The sequence below is a fragment of the Glossina fuscipes genome, unplaced genomic scaffold, assembly GCF_014805625.2.
Source record: "Glossina fuscipes isolate IAEA_lab_2018 unplaced genomic scaffold, Yale_Gfus_2 213, whole genome shotgun sequence".
In the NCBI taxonomy this organism is placed as follows: domain Eukaryota; kingdom Metazoa; phylum Arthropoda; class Insecta; order Diptera; family Glossinidae; genus Glossina; species Glossina fuscipes.
Window position 1 is genome coordinate 1725505 of NW_023998556.1, and position 23161 is coordinate 1748665.

The 23161-nt window shown below is 32.6% G+C and overlaps 2 protein-coding genes across 2 annotated transcripts; one reads left to right on the top strand and one right to left on the bottom strand.

Annotated features, from left to right (window-relative positions):
• Positions 1-11508: 11508 nt before the first annotated feature.
• On the bottom strand, positions 11509-13387 carry LOC119642089 (mediator of RNA polymerase II transcription subunit 7). Its single transcript, XM_038041066.1, has 2 exons — positions 12463-13387; positions 11509-12406 (listed from the first exon to the last, which is right to left on the bottom strand). The coding sequence occupies exons 1-2, from the start codon at positions 12784-12786 to the stop codon at positions 12077-12079; spliced, it is 654 nt and encodes a 217-aa protein (XP_037896994.1). The 5' UTR covers positions 12787-13387; the 3' UTR covers positions 11509-12076.
• A 6376-nt stretch (positions 13388-19763) lies between these two features.
• LOC119642081 (DNA repair protein RAD51 homolog 1-like) lies at positions 19764-21333 on the top strand. The gene is given in 5 exon segments (XM_038041049.1): positions 19764-19850; positions 19917-20407; positions 20409-20516; positions 20566-20918; positions 21074-21333. Coding segments are annotated over 4 exon segments (897 nt in total). The 5' UTR covers positions 19764-19850; positions 19917-19997; the 3' UTR covers positions 21100-21333.
• Positions 21334-23161: the final 1828 nt, after the last annotated feature.

The window sequence follows — 23161 nt, forward strand, 5'->3', positions numbered from 1 at the left end:
GAATTCTACTTCATTACCTGACGTGCCAGGAAGCCGATATAAACTATCATTTATTCGAAAGAGATATGGTACAGCCTGTAGAGCCTCAAGAGCCTCAAGGGCTTCCGCCTACACTTGTAACGCAGAGCACGTCCTCCTCTTTTCAGGTTCTCAGCAAGTTTTAAACATTTATTTAAATTTACGGTACATTCGAGGTAAATATATTCACGCATTTTGTAATACAAAAAGAGAAAATGAAGAGAACTTACTAAGCAGCATATATTTTTTATATGAGAAAGACTCTCTTTTCCTTATTTTTTTACATTCTTTTTTCTATTTTGTTTTTTTGTAATTTATAAACATTTCTTGTTTTTTCTTTTGGCTTTGCTGGGAATAAAATTTTATTTTTCAAAGTAAAATTTACTTTCCTGGACATTTCTGTCGTTGTATGAGATTTACTAAACAGTTATTCGAACAGAATGATGGACCGAAGAATAAATTTATCCGTGTTATATTATATATAAGTTGAAATGAAAAAAAGTTCTTTAACAAATATCGTTTTTGAGGTTTGACTGCGTTTTTACTAAATGTTTATTTAGTGAAGTAGCTTTGTGCCGTTTTTAACATACTTGCTTTTGTGGAGTGACCGTCGTGTTTAACATAGCTGTAATGGCGTGTTTATTGGACTGCATTGCATAGTTTAACATCTCTGTATTTATATATTAACATATGGTTACTATTTGAATTTTTGAGACACCAGTTGTTGTTTTATTCTTTCTCAATTGTAAACAAATTCAAGCTCGCTCACTTAATTACTCTCAGATGTTTCCAAATTCAGAGTCACCATTGTAATCAAACAAGATCAAATTCAAGCTCGCTTTTTCTATTCCTTTTCTATTCTTTCTCATCTGCGCAGAACAGTTAGAGCTGGTCTCAAATACCCAATTCAATAAAGAACACAAGATAATAGACAGTTTTGACTAATGTTGCTGTTACTGTTAATATTATATGGCAATATTTGTATTTTATATATTCATATGTTTTGCCCGCCATATACTACAGACAAACTTTGCTATTCTGCTTTTGGAATGCCTAACCTTGACTTCTACCTACAATTTCTGGCTAAAATTGTTTACTTTATTTATTTTTATTACTTAAGTTTTCGTATGTATCCTCTAACTGCAAGGTTTTCTTCACTATTTTTTCTTCTGGTTTCAAACTGATAATGCCTGACTGTCTATTGATTAGGAATCGTTTCCTACAAGCTCACTACTTATGTCCTAAGAAAATACTGTGTACTTACATATCCTAAGAAAATACCGTTTTTTATAAATTGTAGACTTTATCTTTCTTTCTTTCTCTCTCTCTCTCTCTCTCTCTCGCTATCTTTTTACATAGATATACTGGTTCATTACTTGTACGGAAAAACTATTTCCATAACAACTTCTCAACACTTTAGATGGTTTGTGCTGGTAGATTTCAATCTGAATTAGCAAAATATTGAAAGATTTTTGCAACAAACCTGTAGTCAAAATAGATTATAGCAGTTTATCAGCAACGGATCCAACCCTATTTTCAAAAATAAAAAGAATATTCTCTTTCCATATATATTCATACAAGTGCTTTGCTTGAAATATAATATATAATCTTTTTTATATAAATGTATCAAAAATATAAATAATATAAGATCCACCGACACATCCATTAACCTATATGCAAGCCTGACACTGACTAAGTCGTCCGTCAAAGCTATTATTTTTGTAGCAAAATTCCTGTGCGTGTACAATAATTAAATTATTGGTGTGATTTGTGGGTTGAATATGCCAATTCTCGAACGTGAAAATTTCGACTTAGCCGAAATGTGATTTCAACAGAATGGTGCAAAATGCCATAATTTCGTGACACCGGCAATTTATTTTAGAAGAAAAGTTCAAAGAGCATGTAAAGCTTTACATTAGCATCTCCTTTTCGGGACGAACGCGTCCATTCGGGTTTATTTCCTTTCCCGCTAGTCCAGTTATCTTCCTTCTTTACCATCAATTTTCGTTTCCTTTCTTTTGTCTCGAATTGTTTGTTGTAACTGTATTTTTGCAGCTATAGTGGACACAATAAAAAGTATCAAGAAGAAGACCGGTACAATATGTTTATAAGCATCAAGAAAAAAAGCGGTACAATATAATTATAAGCATCAAGAAGAAGACCGGTACAATATATTTATAAATATCAAGAAGAAGACCGGTACAATATATTTATAAGTATGAGGAATTGTAGCAATAACAATAAAGCCTCTATAATAACTTAGCCCTACGGTGTTCGGCACAAAATTTATTTGTTTCCTGTAAAGCCGTAACAAATAAATAAGTGTAACCATCGTGAAAACAATAACCCACCGCTCTCATAGTTAGATAACTATAACTCGACTCGGATCGGCCGTGGTTAATAAAACTTTATTCGTTGTTCCGCCACCATTCGATATGGACTCACAAAGGCTTAAAACATAATTCATTCTTTGTCTTGTATCATTTTCTTGCATTCGCTTTTGAGCTTGCTGTCCTGCTAATAGTTCACCGGCATATTCACATATTCCTTTGTATGTCATCGGTATCTCGAAAACGGGAGTAGATGAAAAGCAAGTGCTTGCAAACAATTAGGAGAATTAGAAGTCGTTTCATATAAATAGAAATATCCCAACAATGCTGAAACATCTTATAATCATTTCTTTAAAGATCAAATAAAAAGAATGAAAATAACGTAATCGATTTAAAAAAAAAAAATCGGGGTACAAGTACTGCTTATCAACATATGTGTTTTATTAATAAAAATTAATTCATACTCATTATATAAAGATAGCTGAGATTTTTCAAAGTAGAAACGTAGAAGACGTTACAACTTTAATCAGATTTATGATAAAAATTTCTTTCAACATCTCATGTCTTTTTTGTAGCGTAGATAAATCAATGGGTGGTAATTTATTTTAATAAACCGGAAGTTCGCAACGAGAATTCCCCACAAGTCACGTAGTGCAAAAAGTAAAAAGTTTCGCTGTATCGATTCCCTTAGGTCAATGTGACATCTGTCCAGATTGTAGTTTAATTTTCCAATATATAAACGTTTATTATCATAATATAAGGAACATAGGATCTCTCTCTCTTTGAAAAGTCCAGAAACGATTTGGTTTTATTGATTCAATATGTAAGCTGGCTACTGGCTACTGTACATCAATTGCAGACAAAACAGAATAAAATAATAGGATAAGCCTAGATTTATTTAAGCCTTCTAGTCATCTGATAGCTATAGGTTTTTGTGAAATACTCGACGTTGACAGCGTTTTTTTCTCTTTTCTTAATGCAAAAAATGCAAAAATTTTCGTTTAATGTTCTTGTAGTATCTTCCTTTAGCTACCATTTCCCGTATACGGGCAACTGGCACACTTTGCAAATGGCACGCTTTACTTTGCAACTTGCGTGCTTTATTTTTATACACACTTTGCAACTGGCACGCTTTATTTTTATACACCTATTTTTTAGAATTCTCCTTGTCGACCTTAATTAAAATATGTCAAAAATTTTTGAAATAATTTTGCAACAACAAAAATTTAATTTAATGTAAAAAATTTGACAATGAAAATAATAGTAAATGCTTTTCGCCCATCAAGAAAATATATATTTTTAAATACCGTCAACTTCAGTGTAGAGCTATAGGGTAAAGGCACTATCGTTAACTGATAATTTCGCCTACGTTCCGTGTCTCCAGAAACGTAAGAACTTTAAAGACTTCATTCGTATCGTCCAAAGAAAACGTTTAATATGAGATGTTTTGCAAATAAAAATAAAACATGTTAGATGTTACGAAAAAACTATTTTCGTTTAATTCCGGAATATTTAGTGCCTCTTCCACGCTTCTATTGATTCTAATTTGTCGTAGTTTCCAAGCCTTCCCCAGAGCACTATTAATGTTAAAAAGAAACTTTTCAGGCCATTTGAAGTAAAAGGCATCGAAATGTGTTTCACTGATTGTCAAACATATTCTATGTTTGTAAGCGACTTTCTACAAAACGTTGAGATACTCAAATAGTTGAACTTTAATATTTATAATTACTTTTATAAATATTAAAGTATTCTATAAATACTTTTTTAAGTTCGTTAATTCCAAAAGAAAAATCTCCATAAACCCGTCGTTTGTGTCTTTTAATGGCTCCGAGTCCTCGGATGATTTTGAATCCTCAAATATCTTTGCGGAATACTTCCGACAGAACTTTTCAACTGCCAATTTTGATTTATCGGAAAATTATCCATATTCGATTTCTAATTCGGTTTCAATTCCTAACCTTGTTATATCGGAAAATGACGTTTTTGAAGGATTGAACTCTCTGAAATATAATTGTTCGCCTGGACCCGATGGCATCCCCTCATGTGTACTTATATCTTGTGCTGGCGAGCTTTGTGATGTTATCTCAAAGATTTTTAATAAGTCTTTGAATTTAGGTGTTTTCCCTTTGTGTTGGAAGACTTCTTTCCTTATTCCTATTCACAAAAGTGGTAGTAGGCAACTTGTTGAGAACTACAGAGGCATCGCCAAGTTGAGTGTCTTACCTAAACTGTTCGAGCGAATTGTGGCTCAGCATATAGCCTTTTCCATGAAATTGTATATTTCTCCTTTCCAGCATGGTTTTCGAAAGGGAAGATCTACGGTGACCAATCTGTTGGAGTTTACTTCTCATGTTTTCAAGGCTTTTTCTAGTGGTTCTCGCACTGATGTCATTTACACTGACTTTAGCAAAGCGTTTGACATGGTTAATCATAGACTTCTTAGATTTAAAATCCAGACCTCTGGCTTTCCTCTCTTCTTAGTTGAATGGTTAAGCTCTTATCTGTATGGTAGATCATTCAGGGTTTTGTTTAACCTCATTACCTCGGATGAATTTCCCGTGACGTCTGGCGTACCTCAAGGTAGCCACTTGGGACCTATTTTATTTAATCTTTACATCAATGATTTGCCCTCCGTGATTAAATTCAGTAAGATTTTAATGTATGCTGATGATGTGAAACTGTTTACTTCTATTTCCGTAGAATCGCAATCACATCATCTTCAAAGTGATTTGAACAATTTGGTTGCATGGTGCTCCCTCAATCTTCTGAAGCTAAATCTAAATAAATGTAAGAAGCTTTCTTTCTTAAGAAGGAAGTCGTTTAGTACCCAATACTTCATTGATTCGCACAGGTTGGAAGACGTCGATTCGTTCATTGATTTAGGCATTCTATTCGATTATAGGTTACGTTTCAATTTGCATATTGAGTCCTCGTTAAGCAAAGCTAGGTCCGCTCTTGGTTTTATAAAGAGGTGGTCCAAAGAGCTTGATGATCCTTATATTACTAAAAGGCTTTACACGTGTTTGGTTAGACCTATTCTTGAGTATGCCTCTGTTGTGTGGTCTCCTTCATATAGATGCTACGTTGGTTCAATTGAATCTATACAAAAGCAATTCTTGCTGTTTGCACTTATGAAGTTGGGTTGGGACCCGATTTCCCCTCTTCCACCCTATGAAAATAGGTTGCTTCTGTTATCCTTACCGTCACTCGAGAAACGTAGATTTGTTCTTGGGGTTTCCTTCCTAATCAAATTAATAAATGGTGCAATTGATTCGCCCGCATTACTTCGTGAGATTTGCTTTAATGTCCCTAACCGCTTCTCTGGGTACTTTATGTTGATAAAGCTTAGTCAATGCAAATATAACTTTGAACTGTTTAACCCGCTCAGAGTTGTTTGCAAGAACCTAAATGATGTCTATCATCTATTCTCATTAACGGACTCTTTAAAGTCTATTAAAGCAATATTGCTCAACAAGCGCGATTTACCTATGTCGTACTTAAACTGATTTAACCTTAGATTTTGTCATTATGAGTCGAAAATTAATTTGTTGTTAACAATTATCGGTTGCCAAGCTTATGCATGTTTGCGATGGCTTAGGGGTTCACTTGCAATTTGGTCCTGTATCGGTTGTGGGCGTGGCTCTATGCTAATTGTGTACATGCTTTTTTTTTTCCTCCTTATTTGTTTTATTGTACTTATACTAAGTTTTATTATTAAATAATTTTAAGATTTACTTAAGAGTCAATTGAACTCGACTGCCATTTTGTTTTAGTTGAGTTTCTTGTATAAGTGGAATAAATAAATAAATAAATAAATAAATAAATAAAATAATATTTAATATTTTTCTTATTTAACTATGATTGCTGTTCAACGGTCTGCCCTGTGAATCACATCAATCAAGTTTAATTTAAATTCTTTTTTTGGAATGGCGGCTTGCGTACAGAAGTAGGTCAAGAAAATGTGAAAAATGCGACACCAAATTAATAGACATCAGGTTAATATATTTTACCAAATAGTTCATATTAAAAGTTTTAGTAAATTTTTGATACGAAATAATTTATATGATTGGTTTCCTAAGTCCTTCATCCATTACAGAAAATTATTTCAACGTTCTTTTTATTGAAAATTCAATAATATGTGAAAAACTTGATATACCAAATCAATAGCTGCCAGGCCAATAAATACCCAAAGACATTAATGTTAATGTTATCACTGCAACAATGTTCGTTCATTTAATTACTCTCTCTAGTTACCAAATTCGAAGTTCAAATACATTACAACAAGTGATCGCCCGTTTAATTACTCTCTAAAGTTACCAAATTCGAAGTTCGCTCATTTAATTACTCTCTCAAGTTGCCCAATTCGACGTTCAAACACATGATATTCTTTTTGAAAAAAAAAGTCGAAAATTTAGCGGTGTTTTTCAACGTTGTAAATAAAAAGTAGTCTTTAACTTTCGCAGTGGTTTTTTTGTGGGGTATTGGGAATCGATTTGGTGAAGATAGTATATGGGCGATAATATACGCAAAAAACATAGTCCTTTTTTTATGAATTTATTGATGTATTCAGTTGCTGGGATAATGGTTTTTTAAGAACATGAAGAAGGTACATACTATTGAAAATACTACCTACAGTTACTACCTACATTACACATAAACGCTATTCCTTATGTACACTTTCTTGCTATACAATACCATAATAATAATGAGTGCGCGAATAATAATAAGAATAATAATAAAAATAAATGTGAATTATTAAATGGATTTTTTTGAAGTTACCAAAGCGATAGATCAAGGTGTCGATTTCCACCGTTAGTTTCCATTTCTTTTGCATACAATTATAAATTATACGTTTGCTTTAAAGGTACGACTATGAATTTGGTCATATATGAGAGTAATTCAAAAATAATTTGGCCATATCTGACAGTTAGCGTCTGATTTTGATCACATCTGAGACTGAGCGTCTGTATTTGTTTACAACTGAAAATAATGCAAAGAGTTAGCCCATTGCAGGTTGTTTAGTTCCGTTTAAAGCTTTACAAAACAGTTCTGTAGACGTTGATAAAAGCTCTACAAAACAGTTCACAGTGTTTAAAAAAAATTAAACTCAAAAAAAAAAAATAATTCAAATAAAAACATTTAAAAACATCTGAAAAGAAAGCGGGTAACATTTAGTGTATAAGTTATTATTAATTTCAAATTTAAATCCATCATATAAATAATGTAAAATTATTATATAAAAAAATTTAAAAAAAAATAGATCGTTGTTTTATTTTTATAACAGCTATTTTAACAAAAATAAATACTTTATTTATAATTATTAAATATCCTACTAATATAATAATTACTACTAAGATTATTAAAATTTTATGTAATTTATTTAGGTTTGGAAGTATTATTACTAATTTTCACAGACGGGGGTCGATTAAGGACCAGTACCTGAAACTAGCCACAAAATTAAGTGAGGAGCTGCACCGTCCTGTGTCCGAAGAAAAAGTGCGAGCCGTTCTGAAAAATGTCAGGCGGCATCTGCAACGGCTGGAGAAAGGGCTGTTTCAGAGGACACATTTTTCGAAACTAATGATTGCCAGTCACCAATGTTACACGAATCGTGCCATGTATATAAAATAGATCTGTAAGTAAAACTAGTACCAGATTATCCATTACAGCATTGCAGAATATTGAACGAAAATGATCCAAATCTTGATATCGTGATCGCCTCCGTCTTAGTCAAATTAAGCTTTAAGTTATTGACAAGCCCCCCCGTGTGCGGAATGTGGAATTTAGCTAAAGGGAAAAATATTATGATGACAAAATAAGACATGCCTCTTTCTTCTTTATTTGAACTTCATGGACTTCAATAGTTGTAAAAAGTCGTTTTGAAAAATATATGAAACTTTTTTATTTCCGTTGCAGATTACAGCCCATTTATAGAGTCATAGCAAATGCGTAGTCGCAACTATAAAGAATTTCAAATAGTATTGAATATTTCTCTCGTAAGAAAAAATTATATTTACTTAATAGATTAAGAAGCAATTGTGGATTTATAAAGCTCAGTGTTTTATATTTATAAATTATTTATTATGTATTATATTTACTTAATTTAGTACGAAATTTTTAATAAAGTGCTTCCAACGTACCTGCCATTGATAAATTTGATAACTTCGTAGGCACTTTCTACATTTAAAATGGGTAAAATCGGTCCAAATATTTCTTCTGGCATGATCGGATTATCTGGTTTAACATCAACAATGTTGGTAGGCTCAATGATGCGTTCAGCCGGAGATAACTGCCGCCAATACTTTACCATGTTTCATGTAGCTTAACAAACATCTGAAGAGAAATTCTCAAATTAATGAGAGAAGCACTTGTAGAATATATAGAAAATAATGTGTGGCAGTTGAATTCGAAAGTAAAAACAGCTGTATAATGTATGGAAAATAATTCATTGTAGCTCCGTTCGAGCTCCTTCTTTACACTCGAGATTATATTTAACACCATGATAAACCAAAATGGATGCTGCAATAAGCAATAGAAAGTACGTTATAAAAATACCACCCACTATAGGCATAGAGGTACTGTGAAGAACTTTCCGGCCCATTCTGCGTGCCTGGGGCAGCTCAGCGGCCCAGGAGAACACAAGAACATTTATTTTTTACAGGGACCTTCATTGTTCACTCTTTTAATATAAATTCTATTCCGACTACTATGACTCGCAAACTATAACACTAAACCACGACCGTCGAACAATGATTCCCTGATCATAACTCCCAAACAATGACTAACTTTAAATTATCCTAACATATTCTACTCTACCCTAGTCTTAACGTATTCTTATTCTATTCTTACTCTCTATCCTAAGCTACCCTATTCTAGCACTCTCTCTCCCCCACCAGAGATGGAGAACCCCTGAGGCCAAAACGAGGAGGTCCTCACAGTACGAATATCAGTTTCAAATAAAGTCGAATATAATTGACATCATTCCACACCAACCAACATATACGAATATTTTGCGAGTAAATGGGGAAAAAAAGAAAAATTTTTTAAAAAGTGATCAATTAATTATAAGAAAAAAATATGCAGGTCCTAGTAGAAGTCGCGTAAACCTCCAACCAAGGAACAAATAAAGGTTCAAAAATTTTAAGCGAAGCATGCCCCAAGGACGTCAAGACTTGAACAGATTGTGGGATGCGACGTTTGGCTTCCAAGCGCATTTGCAACTATTCCTGAGAATATAAAGTATTTTCTTGAATTTCTTCCAATAATTCTTGACGTAGATTCCCTAAATTTTCTTCATCCTCGTTTTCATTGATAATGTTAATTATATTTTATTCACAGTATCTACGTCGTGAAATGCCTTACTTCCAACGTGTTTTATTATAGGAAGTGGAAAGATTTATTATCGAACTTTTTAATGCTTCTGTGAATGCTCAAACGGTGAACACACAACAATTATCAATTGGGCACATATCCGCAAGCCGGCAACTCCATATCACTTTTTCCTTTTGGTCACTTCCTTCTTTCTGATCATCACCGTGCGTATCGTCCGAAAATGGGTCTTCATAACCACCGAAAAAAAAAACGAAAAGGGGAACAATATGGAACAACGTTCAAAAAAGAAACACTTAGTGTTACCCAGTAAACGTTATAATTAAATACTTAACACAATGTTTTGGTTTTTGCTAATTCCAGTATTTTCTTTTTGTTTTTTGTGTACCACTTGTTGCAATGTATTTGAACTTTGAATTTTTTTATTGTAGAGTTAATATCTAAAAAATTTTGTTAGAAAATTTTCAATACGCATCTCCGTGCAAAATCTTCCAATGTTTATACTAAATCTGATATTGATATTTTCATTTAAAAACTTTATTAAATGTAAAAATAGGTTTCGTAATATGTAGTAAAATAGGTAAAAAATTTCCTTAACAAGAAACAGTAAAGGAGAAAATTTTACCTTATTTAAACTTTTTGTAGTGCGTTACATGGCCTATCAGAATATCCATCCACTTGGGTTGGTCTGCAGAGCCTTATGACGATTATATCCATTTGGCGGACTAAATGCACACAATAAGCGTATGCAATATACGTATTCACTAATCCAGGGTACCACTGTGTCCATGATATGTATTTCTATATTTGATAGCATAGTCCGTGAAGTAGTTCGGGCTATATTGTCCCTAATCATATAACCTAAAGGAATTTCTTTGATGAATATCCTCAGATATATCAACTTTTACTTCTACATGTTTCTCTTTGTCACGCTGTTCATTGGGTCTTTGCGGTGAATGATAATCCTCTCTAGAATTAGATATTTTGAGTAAATCCAACTTTTCTCTTCATTTACTTTGATAATAATCTCTTAACCGTGCTTGGGCCATATGAGCTTTCAGTTAGTATAATATATTTTCTTAATATCCATGCATATTGATTTTGTCTCCTATTTTTGCACGCAATTTATGTAATTGAGTTATGGTTTTATTGCGAAAAATGCCGGTTACTTCTTTAACAACGTCGGGAGGCAACTGCTTCATGAAGTTCTGCTTGTATTCATTTCTTTTGTCGTCTTTTACAATAATAGCCATGTTATTTCAAAAGTGCATAACTGACCACCATTACTCCTCTACCACTTAATAAGATTGATCTGTATAACTAATCCTTTGATACATCATCAAATATTTTCCCCATCATTTATAAAGCGCAAAGATCAACAAATAAAAACATCTCACCACATTACTGAGTTAGTCTCAAAAACCAATAGCTAGATAATTTCCTTTATAAGTACCATGTGTTGAGAACAGAGTTGCTTTCAATAAACGGCAACGGTTTATTAACAAAAACAAAAAGTATACAAAATTAATCACATATGGTAGTTTGAATAGCTTTTTGTTAAATGTATCAAATTAAATGCGAATCTTTGTTTAACATAAAGATTAAGTTGGTATCTTTATTAAATCTACAACATTTGAAAATAAATTTGAATTCCGGTGAATGTACCAATTTAACATTTGGTAAATATAAATATCGAGTTCAGATCTATGATAAATATTAAAATCTTCTTAAAATACCCTTAAAGCCTTCATTTACTTTCTCGGTTTCTTCCTTTCTCTGATCTGTGGTCAAGTCCTTTTTGCTCCGCGTGAGTTGCATTCTCTTTAAGTTCTTTCCCTTCTGCATTTTTAGTTTCTAAACTTTTTTCCTCATTTTCCTTCTTTCGACAACTTCGCTTACTTATTTCACACACGGCGTCATTAGCTTAATTATTTTGATCTCTCCTCTCGTTTTTCAAGATTTGCTCGCATTTTTCTTTATTTGCAGCTTGTAATGCGTTCGAATTTATGAAACGTAACGTAGACAATAAGTGAAATGTTCTTTTGATTGTCTATTACAGCATAGTCAACAGGTCTAATCCACTTATCTGAACAAAAACGAATTGTTTCACTTTTATTATTTTTTTTAAATTATTATTTCATTCAATTTTTCGATTTTCGAGAACATTTTCTTAATCTAGCTACGAGTGATATTAAGATGCTTTAAATAATTTCTTTTTAAAGACTTCATTAAACCGTTTAAGCAAATGAAGAAAGCTGACTTAGATGTATATTTTTATGTAATTTTTCTTCCATTTGTAGCCGACGTTTATTTAAATTCTACTAAACACTTTACATTATGTATTTAAACTTACCACTATAACAAGTGCTTAATTCCACTATACATTTGCTTACTTTATGCTATTCGATGCTGTCAATAACTTTACACATAATGCGATCTAATTGATAGCTGGGATCGTTTTTGTTACCACTACTTGAGTCGTGATTATCAATCTCCATTTTAATATCACTCTCGGAGAGATCTTCCTCACGTATCTCCGGTAGAGCAGCAAAAGCTGTATTGACAATGTCCACTACTTTTTCCAAATGCTTTTTAAAACGTTTTATGGTTTCAACGCGTTGACGTTTTTGCATTTCCATCATTACTCTTAAGGTTTCACGTGCTTGATGAGGACGAAACTCATTAAGTAAATGATGCATATGAACAAAAAGTAGACTCAGGTCATCAATCTGAAAGGATTTTCGTTTAAATTATCATTACATATTTCTTATTTTTCGAAGCAAACCTTTTCTGTTCTTCGTGGGCTATCTGGATACTGTATAAGTAAATCAATTAAGTCCAAAAAGTTAACAAACAATGAATGGTTTAGTTTCTTCAGTTCTTTGCGCCTATCAAAATGTATCGGAATCAGGCGTTTAATATTTTGTGATTCTAACGAACGTATCATCTCTTCATTATTGTATTGTATTCCAAACATACTGTAGGAATCCTGTATGGGTGGTGGAGGGCGCGGGGCTTTGTTGCGTCTTACGTTTTCCTCTGAGAATAAATTAATGTATTGTGTGGGGGGAAGTGGTAAACTCATAACCTGAGATTCTTGTTGGGCCATTTTTCTTCTTCAATCAATGCAACTGTTTTGTTTGATTTTTCTAATTAATGCCGCGCCCGATGTTTACATCAATCTTTTAAATTTGGGAATTTTTGACACTGTTTGCGAGGTTGAATTTCTAGCCAGATGTTATGTCACTCGATCTACGCAAATATTTTTTCCCGCAAAATTTGTTAATTTTTGTGTTTCTGCTTTTAATAAGGGGTATGCAGACGGAATGTTAATAGATTTTGATGAAAATTTCTCTTCTTCTTGACTGTTTGGCGAGGCAACTACAGATGATTTGTTGCGATATAAGAAAGAGCTCAAATGTGAACGCAAAGTTATTTGTATGGATTTTAATAATATAACCAAACGATTATCGCCGTAATCATTGCCTATTTTTTCAGGAAATAATTGATTATCACCAAAAGGCTAATCAGGCACCATCGTTAGCAGCCAAGAAAAAAAACCATTTGTTTGTGTAAGCGATAATAAGCATGCAAAAGGAAACGAATAGAAAATGATGTAGAATTTGTGTTTAACTATATTTAGCTTAGACATTTAAAAAAAAATTTTATTGACGTTTGCGACGTTTGTGTACTTTCAAACACACTTTGTTGTTTTAAACTTTTTTAAATTTGCGAATTAACAATTCATTTTCTCACAGCTGTTTATATGTTTCTTTCACACTTGTTTTTCTACAAACGCAACTCTGACTGAGATGTTTGTGTTAAGTTTGCTTAATTTATACTCAACACTAATGCAAATTTCTTCTCATTTGGCGATAATCATCAACAAATTTGTTCACGTAAACGCCTAATTGCCCTCCTGATGAATTTACATCGTTGATTACAATTGAATTCTTGTGCTTTTTTTTTGAGGGTATTATATGTCTCCGCTTTTCGCAAAATTATATAAATATAGTTTTTGCTTTTCTGCGTCGTGCATATAGAAGTAATGGAAAGTGAGAGGAATGCTGTGTCCCCAAAGAATAACAGTGGGTAGTTGTGTGAAAAGCAGATACGGAGTTTGACCGTTATCTTTTATATGTTTAAGTTATGCGCGTTGAAAAAAGAAAAGATTTTTTGAGAGCGAAATAAAATGGTGAAGCTAAGAAGACCAAACCAAGTCAATTTCCGAAGAATGGTTCGGCGAAAAGGTGAATTAAAATTCGGAGAAACAAAAAGAAGGTGATCGGGAGATCATAGCGCACCACATATACATAAGGGACTGGCTATTATTGATTTTGTATTATCTGTTGATGGGGCATATTGAAAAAATTGAATCATGATCTAACATATATTGGAGTTTTTATATTGCAATACTTGGTATAAATACAAATTTGTTGTAGCTAAGATTTTTAATACCGCTTGTTGAGAAATGAATGCTGTTTAGAGGAGAATAGGAGAAAAGAACAAAAACTGAAAGCATAGATAATGACTTGAACGATTTCGCCAAGTTTTTGTTTTTGAGAATAAAAAAAAATACTGGAATGCTAGGGCAGTTTGTGAGTGGTTATTAACATTAAAGAAGCAATTATTAAATAAGATCTTAAAAAAAATAAATAAAAAACGTATTAGACTGCTTGGACAGTTATAAGTTAAAATGGACATTTCTTGTTTTCTATTGGAAATCTGTGTAACTTAGTTACAGTGATGGTGTATAAAAATGCCATCAACAATGAATAATTAACTCACGAGTGATTTTTGTTAATTGGTAAAAATATTTTTCGTGTACAAAAAAATTGATTGAAACTACTAAAAATTTTCTAATTGCTAATAATATGTTTGTTTCTGAAAACACCAAAAAAAACGTTTCCAATTATTATTAGGCAAGTATCGGTAAAGTTAGTTGTGGAGGTGGCTGTTTAATTTGCATACGTACAACAATATACTTCATCACTTAACTCAAATGAATAACAAAAAAAAAATTTGGAAATTAGTTTTTTTGTTCTAATGGTCAGTTGCACACTGTACAAAAAAAAAGCTGTAATGTCGGCGTATGTGCGCGGAGTGGGTCGGTCGGTCGGCTGTTTCTTTCGTCTTTACAAGAGACTAGTGTTCCATAAAATAAGGCAGATCCGTTAATTAACATTTCTTTCTATAATGTGCATTTTACAGAGCAAACGAAACGAACATAGCGTAAGGGTGGCTTTTGCTTATGCCATTAGTGCTAGCGATGGCAGCAGAGTAAATTAGACTAAGAGAGTTAGAATTATAGTAAAGAGAAGTTTAGTAAAGAGAAATTAAAATAGTTAGCTTAAGTCGAGGTTAAGTCGGGCTTAGTTAAGTTAGAATAAAGTAAGTTAGAGAGAATTGATCGCGGGGTGAGTTAGAGAGTGGGCGTGTTGGTTCGGTTAGTGCGGTTAAATATGATGGCGCTGCTAGGTCTTTAGAAGGAGAATACCTGGAATAGATTTTTTTCAACTTGAGATAAACCCATTTAATCGGTGTAAATATGTTATATCAAACACTAAAGACATATCTTGTGAGCAAAAAAACTGGAACAGCTGACGTAGCACGAGCTTTTGGGCAAAATTAGCCCCCACAAGTGGCGTCCGAGCAGGGACAATTCTCACGAGAAGAAAAAACTTCTTTTGCAAAGGGAAAATTCATGAAATATGTGTAAATAAATACAGGTATATTGCTATATCAGACGACAAAAACAAACTAGTAGAAATATCAAAAAAAAAAGAAAATAGATCGAAGAACAAGAACAAACGAGCATACAAGAAAAACTGGCAAAGAAATTAATGTGGTTGTTGCGAGCGAGCAACAACAATGCCGTGAATGTAGAAACACATTAGGGATAATGTACAGTAACTTAGTCGGTTAAAAACCGTTGCGCGAAGAAAAAGAAAAAAACAAACAAAAAAAAAAGAACAAACACTGCTGAAGGCGAATTAAGAGATACAACCGCGGCGAAGTTCGAATAGAACATGAGAATATGTGAGCATGTATTGAGTCCAACCAACGCAAAACAGACGTTCGCAGACGTTCGCAGACGTTGATCTCATGAAAATTGTAAGGGGAGGTATATCGCAAGATTATGCCTCGTTTACTTCTTCAAAGTTTTGCCCAAAAACATCAAACGAGTATATTATATATATTATATATATGTTATACAAATATCAGCAAATCATCATTTTTTGCTAACACTTGAAGCCCGCATTTAATCTTTTGTTATAAAAAAATTATTTTATTATCATTGTTATTATTACAATTGTAGATTAAAAGAAAAAGACATTGAGCACTAGCAACATAGGCTATCGGCTCTAATTCATAAAAGTACATTAGATATTGAGCCTAGTAGTTTTAGAGCATAAGCGTAAACAATTATCAAGAATTTTGCATGTATTGTACGACTTCAGAGAAACACGCATATTCGTTCTCAATCATTTGTATACAAATTCCAAACAAGTGAGAAAATACAAATTCCATACAACTGAAAAAATAAAAATTTTAGATGAAAACGTTAACTACGCAGCAGGCTGCAACACCACAATTCTAAATTCGTAAAGGGTCCAATATGATGTCACTTACATCACTTATATCATATGTTGAGAGTTTATCAATTTCTATTGCAATGAAACGAAACGAACGAAATCGCTATGTGCTAGTATGTTCTATTAAAAGAGCAACAGAAAGTTATGGAATACATAATAAACGTCCTGTTGTAAAACTCCATATGTAAGTAAGTATATTTGTTTTGCTTCTCCATTATGAAGTGAATATCAAAAATGCGTGTTTTTAAGCTTAACCTAAGCTTTATCTGGCGGTGGTTTACTCAAATTCTGCTGAGCAGCAGCGTTCTTCTTTCAAGTTGAAGTTTACAGCTTAGCATAATCACATTCGATATTTTCGACGGTTTAATCTCTACACATGTGAACGTCCTTTATATGGAATTTGCTGAGACGAAAGGGGGGCTAAAAAGCAAACTTTTCTATATTGCCTAAATCCTAAGAAGCTTTCGTTCAAAACTTATGAAAAATCCGTTTGGCTTATTGCTAATGAACAATGGCGATCGGTCAAGTGACATGTAATTATCGTTTCTAAGAAAAAAACAATGTTGATTTTACATAACTTATGTTATTTATATCATTTCTTGCAAGGTTATATTCAAAACTAAATACAACAGGAATATATATCATTTATACTGAGCGCTAGAATGTGGTATAGCAACTTTTGTCTGTTGAAAATAACCATTTGCCGGTCACCTACCAAATATAAACATGGTCGTACAGACCACACATACATACATACATGAAAAGTTTCGACATATTGTTGTACAAAGAAGATATCGGAATTTCAGAAGAACGTTGGGGTAATTGTATCACTTCTGAATGATACTGTGTTAATGGATAAAAATTGTGATGGCTAATAATTAGTTACATTGATTGCTTGCCGTAGATCATCAATATAACTCGTTTATGGCGGATTTAATTAATGAATGAATATGCATATAAACATATGTGAACATATGAAGTCAAATCGAGAGCGGTGATGTACAGTATAGCTTCAGAGTCCATATCTTAAGCTATATAAAGAAGAATTTAGTCGCAAAACCATTCAGACGGATTTTTCTTTACAATGGCTTCGATCGCTGCTGACGATGAGGTTAAAAAAGAAGTTCAGTGAGCTGCAGGCCTAAGGGTAATTTTTTGTTTAAGTGTGAGAATTGGCGTAACATTTGGACTGAACATGACGGCTACAATTTTCTGGGTGCTGAAAGCAAAGGTGCTGTCGGGAAAAATAAGAAAGCACACGTATTTAACGCAAAGAGCGCTTTTGCTATACCGCACAATAAGCCATAAATTGACAACATTAGTTCATCTACCATCGCAGTGGTCGTGCGAGTAATAGACGTCTTAAAGCAAAAAATCCCTGCTTTGCAAGCTTCAATTTGGAAGGCCTTCATACGTTCAAACTTTTAGAAGTCTTTCTATTTGCGTGTCATGCGCTCTATTTTATGTTCGTATATTTCGTTCGTTCGTTTCGGCAATTTCGTTTCGAAAACTTGGTGACATTTAGCTAATTCTTCAATTTGACAACAGATTCTGTTACAGAAAAGTTCTAAACCACAGTTAAAGCTCTAAAATAGAAAGTTTACAACTTTGGGTTCGTAGTTTTAAAAAAAACCGATTTTTTTTTAACCATATTGCTGTCTAAGTAAAGTTTCGAGGTTCTAGCTTTGGCTTCAAATGAGTTTGAATAAATCTTTTTTGGTATGCAGGCTGACCCAGGAAAGGTTTTGCTTCCTTACTGATATCAAATCCGTCCGCACAAATGTCTGCCCTTAGACCCCAAAAGCAACCGGTCCAGTTTGTCCCTCCACACTAAAGAATAATGTCCCTTACATATCTCCTTCCTCTATGCTATCATAAGATCATCCTTCTTCTGCACAAACATATGGCAATCTAGGTTCATATATATACAAAAAAAGGGAATATAAAGAAAAAAAAGCAAAAAGAAATAGAAAGAGCAAATATATGTAGAAAAAAAGGAAGGCTCTTAGCATATTTTGTACGTACATTTCGCTTATCATTTCCTAAGTCTCGAAATCACTTGTATGTAATCACCCATTTATGATTACATAAATAAGCCTAGGAACAATATGTCTGTAAGAAATATACATTTAAGCACAATTAGACCTTATCTTGTCTGGGGAAACATGCCTATAAACCTAAATGAGCGAACTTCGAATTTGGGCAAAAAAAGGAGAAGGTCAATTTAGAGGAGAAGTAAATGAGCGAACTTCGAATTTTGTCAATTAAGAGGAGAAGTAAAGAGTTTATTGTACGACCAAAAAATTTATTGTACAACCAAAAAATTTATTGTACGACCAGAAAAATTTATTGTACAACCAAAAAATCTATTGTACAACCAAAAAAGTTTATTGTACGACCAAAAAAGTTTATTATACGACCAAAATATTTATTATACGACCAAAAAATTTATTATACGACCAAAAAAATTTATTGTACAACCAAAAAATTTATTGTACAACCAAAAAAGTTTATTGTACGACCAAAAAAGTTTATTATACGACCAAAAAATTTATTGTACGACCAAAAAAGTTTATTATACGACCAAACAATTTATTGTACGACCAAAAAAGTTTATTATACGACCAAAAAATTTATTGTACAACCAAAAAAGTTTATTATACGACCAGAAAAATTTATTATACGACCAAAAAATTTATTATACGACCGAAAAAGTTTATTATACGACCAAAAAATTTATTGTACAACCAGAAAATATATTGTACAACCAAAAAATTTATTGTACGACCAAAAAATTATTGTACAACCAGAAAATTTATTGTACAACCAAAAATTTTATTGTACGACCAGAAAAATTTATTGTACAACCAGAAAAGTATATTTTTGATACATTTATTATAAAAAAGATTATATATTATATTTCAAGGCACTTGTATAAGTTCAAGTTCAATATGGAAAGAATTAACATCAAATTTTTCAATTTTTCAAAATAATTAACAATAGATTAATATGAGATTTTCATTTTTCCCAAATAATCCCAGTTTATATATTACTAAGATAACATCCTTATATACTACGAGCTTTTGGTTTTTTCCATTCCTTTGCCACGAATATTCTATATAATCTTCGGTTTGGGCCAACAGTAGCGATTTAGCGATTTAGGTGGTGCTTGCAAATGTTCTTCAATGTTCTTCACCGCCATACTTTTCCACATATGTTCCTTCGTCTGAGAAAAAATAAAATAAAATGTATTATTGCACGGTTGTAATTGAGATCTCTAAATACTTTACGAATAATTTACGAATATCTATTGCACCTAGTTATGATAGCAGATTTTTCGTCTCGTAGATTCCTGTTGGAGTCGTTGGAAATAATGAAATAAAATATGCCGCTTACTTAAGCTTCTGATAATTAGCTTACAATTGCACATCCAAGTAATGGAAAGCACTCATACTTTTAATTACCCATCAATGTTTTTCAATCAATATTTTTAATACTTCCTTTAAACACAGAAGGAAAAATTGAGAATGGAAATTTATGCAATTCCTACATTAAGTTATGTCAGATGTTGATAAGGGTACGTTCAGTCAAGCAATTTTTTTCTAAGGCAATAATGTATTTTAATGGATTTTTTTGCGATTAGGCAACATCTTTTTTACGATATAGTACAGAGCGGGACAAGTATTAAATATTGATAGAATTATTTGAGTACGGAGGAAAATATATGGCTACGCATTGCAAGGATCAATTGGGTGGTCCGTTACTAATTAACAAATTGGAAACTAACGGCATTACTGATAATGACATACAACGACTTAAAAGTGCAGGCTATCACACCGTGGAATCTGTAGCTTTTAGCACACGAAAGGATTTTTTAAATATCAAAGGACTTGCGGATGCCAAAGTGGACAAATTAATAACACACGCGCAAAGTTTAGTGCCTATGTGTTTCAATACTGCTTCCCATGTATATCAGAGACGTTCCGAGATCATAATGCTAACGACTGGTTCAACAGAATTAGACAAGTTACTACGTGGTGGCATAGAAACGGGTTCAATTACTGAAATTTTTGGTGAATTCCGGTCAGGTAAAACTCAATTGTGTCATACATTAGCGGTCACCTGTCAACTGCCATAAGATTAAAGACGACGTTTTAGAAAATATAGCTTGCGCTCGAGCTCACAATTCTGATCATCAGACAGAATTACTTATGCAAGGAGCAGCAATGATGGCCGAATCCCGGTAAGTTCGGAAGTGTTTCGATTTCAACTTACTACATACATCTATTTAGATATGGCTTAATCGTTGTGGACAGTGCAACCGCTTTATACAGGACAGATTATGTTGGACGAAGTGAATTAGCTCCTCGTCAGGCGCATTTGGCAAGATTTATGCGCTTACTTCTCAGATTAGCGGACGAATTTGGCGTAGCTGTTGTTATCACCAATCAAGTAGTAGCTCAGGTTGATGGCGGCAGTATGTATCAGGCTGATGCCAAGAAGCCTATAGGCGGTAACATAATAGCTCATGCTTCAACAACTCGTTTATATTTGCGCAAAGGACGCGGCGACAATAGGATTTGCAAAATTTATGACTCTCCCTGCTTGCCCGAGTCTGAAGCAGTTTTTGCAATATTACCAGAAGGTACGGAATATATAGAATATATAATACATGTAGAAGGTATATATATTTTGAATTACATTTTTGATAAAAACTCCTTTGTTTCTACGGCCGATTTTAACATTTTTTTTTATATTGTTTGTAATTATCATTTATTTATTATTTTTATATTCTTTTAGGTATAGGTGATGCTAAAGAAAAATAGCCAATCTACCATACTAACATCCATCTAAGACCGCATCATGTTTTTCTATGCATTTGTTTGTTGTTTTTGTTTGATATGCTGATGTTTCAGACGATGCCATGTACAACTTGATCTAGAACTGATAATGTAAAGCTTCCTATCCTATAAATATGTTAAACAAAAAAAAGTTGAACAGTATGAACAATAAGTTAAACATATATAAGTAGGCAAATAAAAACTAAAAGAAAAAAAAAACTAAAATAGGGAAAGAGCTAATACGCATCAAAATAAGTGCACGCCTATCGCCTATAACCGTAGAGCTTTATGAGCACATGAGATAAGCGTACATGTAAAATTTGGCAACAGATCGTTGAAAAATTAAAGATTTTGGACTAGACGTTCTTCTTCGAGTGTATTATCCAATTCCGGTAAAATTGAAGTTTATAGCAAAGGCCGTGCAATGGGCTAAGTAGTTCATAGTTGAGTATGCATTGACCTGTTTCAATTAACTAAAATTGACGAGTTATGCGTGTTATTTGCGATTTCTTTGGGTGAGTTCTAGACCATCTTTCAATTTCGACTTTCTTCAACATTAATTTCTTTCTATTCTTGTGCAGAGCTAAATAGATGGCAGATGGGTTTGTCTGTCGTATAGCTTGCGGTCTTTAAGTAACAAACTTTGTTTTTGAAAATGGAAGCACTCTCAACATATATGCTGCACTGTAAGTGTTTTTGACGATCGATTTAATCCATTTTCGATATTAAAATTCCATATGAAACATACTTGAAACACAAACGCAAATATTTTCTTAATTACACAAGAGAACATTTAGAGTTTGATACCGATGAGCAAGTTTTTTTCTGGGTGTCGTCGAATATCTTTTTTTATTTTATAAGCTGAGTGTACCCGCATAGATGTTTCATTTTTTCTCAACGTCGCCCTTTTATGTCTATACGCAAAGCCACAGAGTGCCACACTTTGCACGTTCCATCCTAAGATAAACGAAAGTCGAATAAAATATTGAAAAAACGGTTTTCTCAGTTTCGAATTAAAAGATTTTTTTATTTAATATATAATGTTAAGGTAAAAATATATATTTTTACGTGCTCATGGAAATGATCTAAAAACTAAAGAAGAATTATAATCTAGTTGAATTAAGCAGTATAAGAAATTAAAACATACTTAAGAATTTAAATTTCCGTTATCTCATTATTTATGTTTTTAATAAACCCTGATACATAAGGTACAATAAAATAAATCTTACAAATTAATAATTTTTCAATTATTTCAATATTCTCTTACGATACCAATAATACTGCATACGCAGTGTACTCAAAATATGGATCTCATTACAGTTAAAATTAATGTAATACGTAATTTGATAAAAAGTGTAAAAAAGGTACATAAATTATTGTCATCGATTCTGTTGTGGTTGTAAGACGATCATCTTGCTATTTATTTAACGTATATAGTTAAAAAAAAAAATTTTTAATTGTTGTTTGAATGTTGTTTCGTCTCTTGTTTTTTTTTTTGAACATATTAATAATATGTTTAATTTTTTTATTAGTTATTCATGCACCGTAGTGGAAAAAGACGATTCTCTTTTTTTTTTTTTTTTTTTTTTTTTTTTATACATACACAGACATGCTTAGATACAGATACAGATCAAAGCATGCACACAATTTGTCTATTCTGTGAAACCATTACGACCACCACATCAGTTTAGTTTACAAAAAGTTCTCATATAAAATAATAATCGTATTTTTTCTAACATATATGCGATACCTAGGAAAAACAAGAAAAAAAATAAATAAATAAGACATATGTGCATTTTTGCTTTCTATGACTTGATCTGAAATTTAAGATCTTGTTTTCAGAATTATATATGTGGATGGATAATAAAGCAGCGAAAAACATTATTCCACAATAAGATTATTGAACGGATGAATGAATGATTTGTGAATGTGTTTGAGAGAAAACGATCGTTGAATTATTACTGTTTTCAATTCAGCAATGTTTTCATCTCTTGCACAAACTTATTAATTTCAAAATTTCACTTTAGATATTTACCCTAATTTGAGA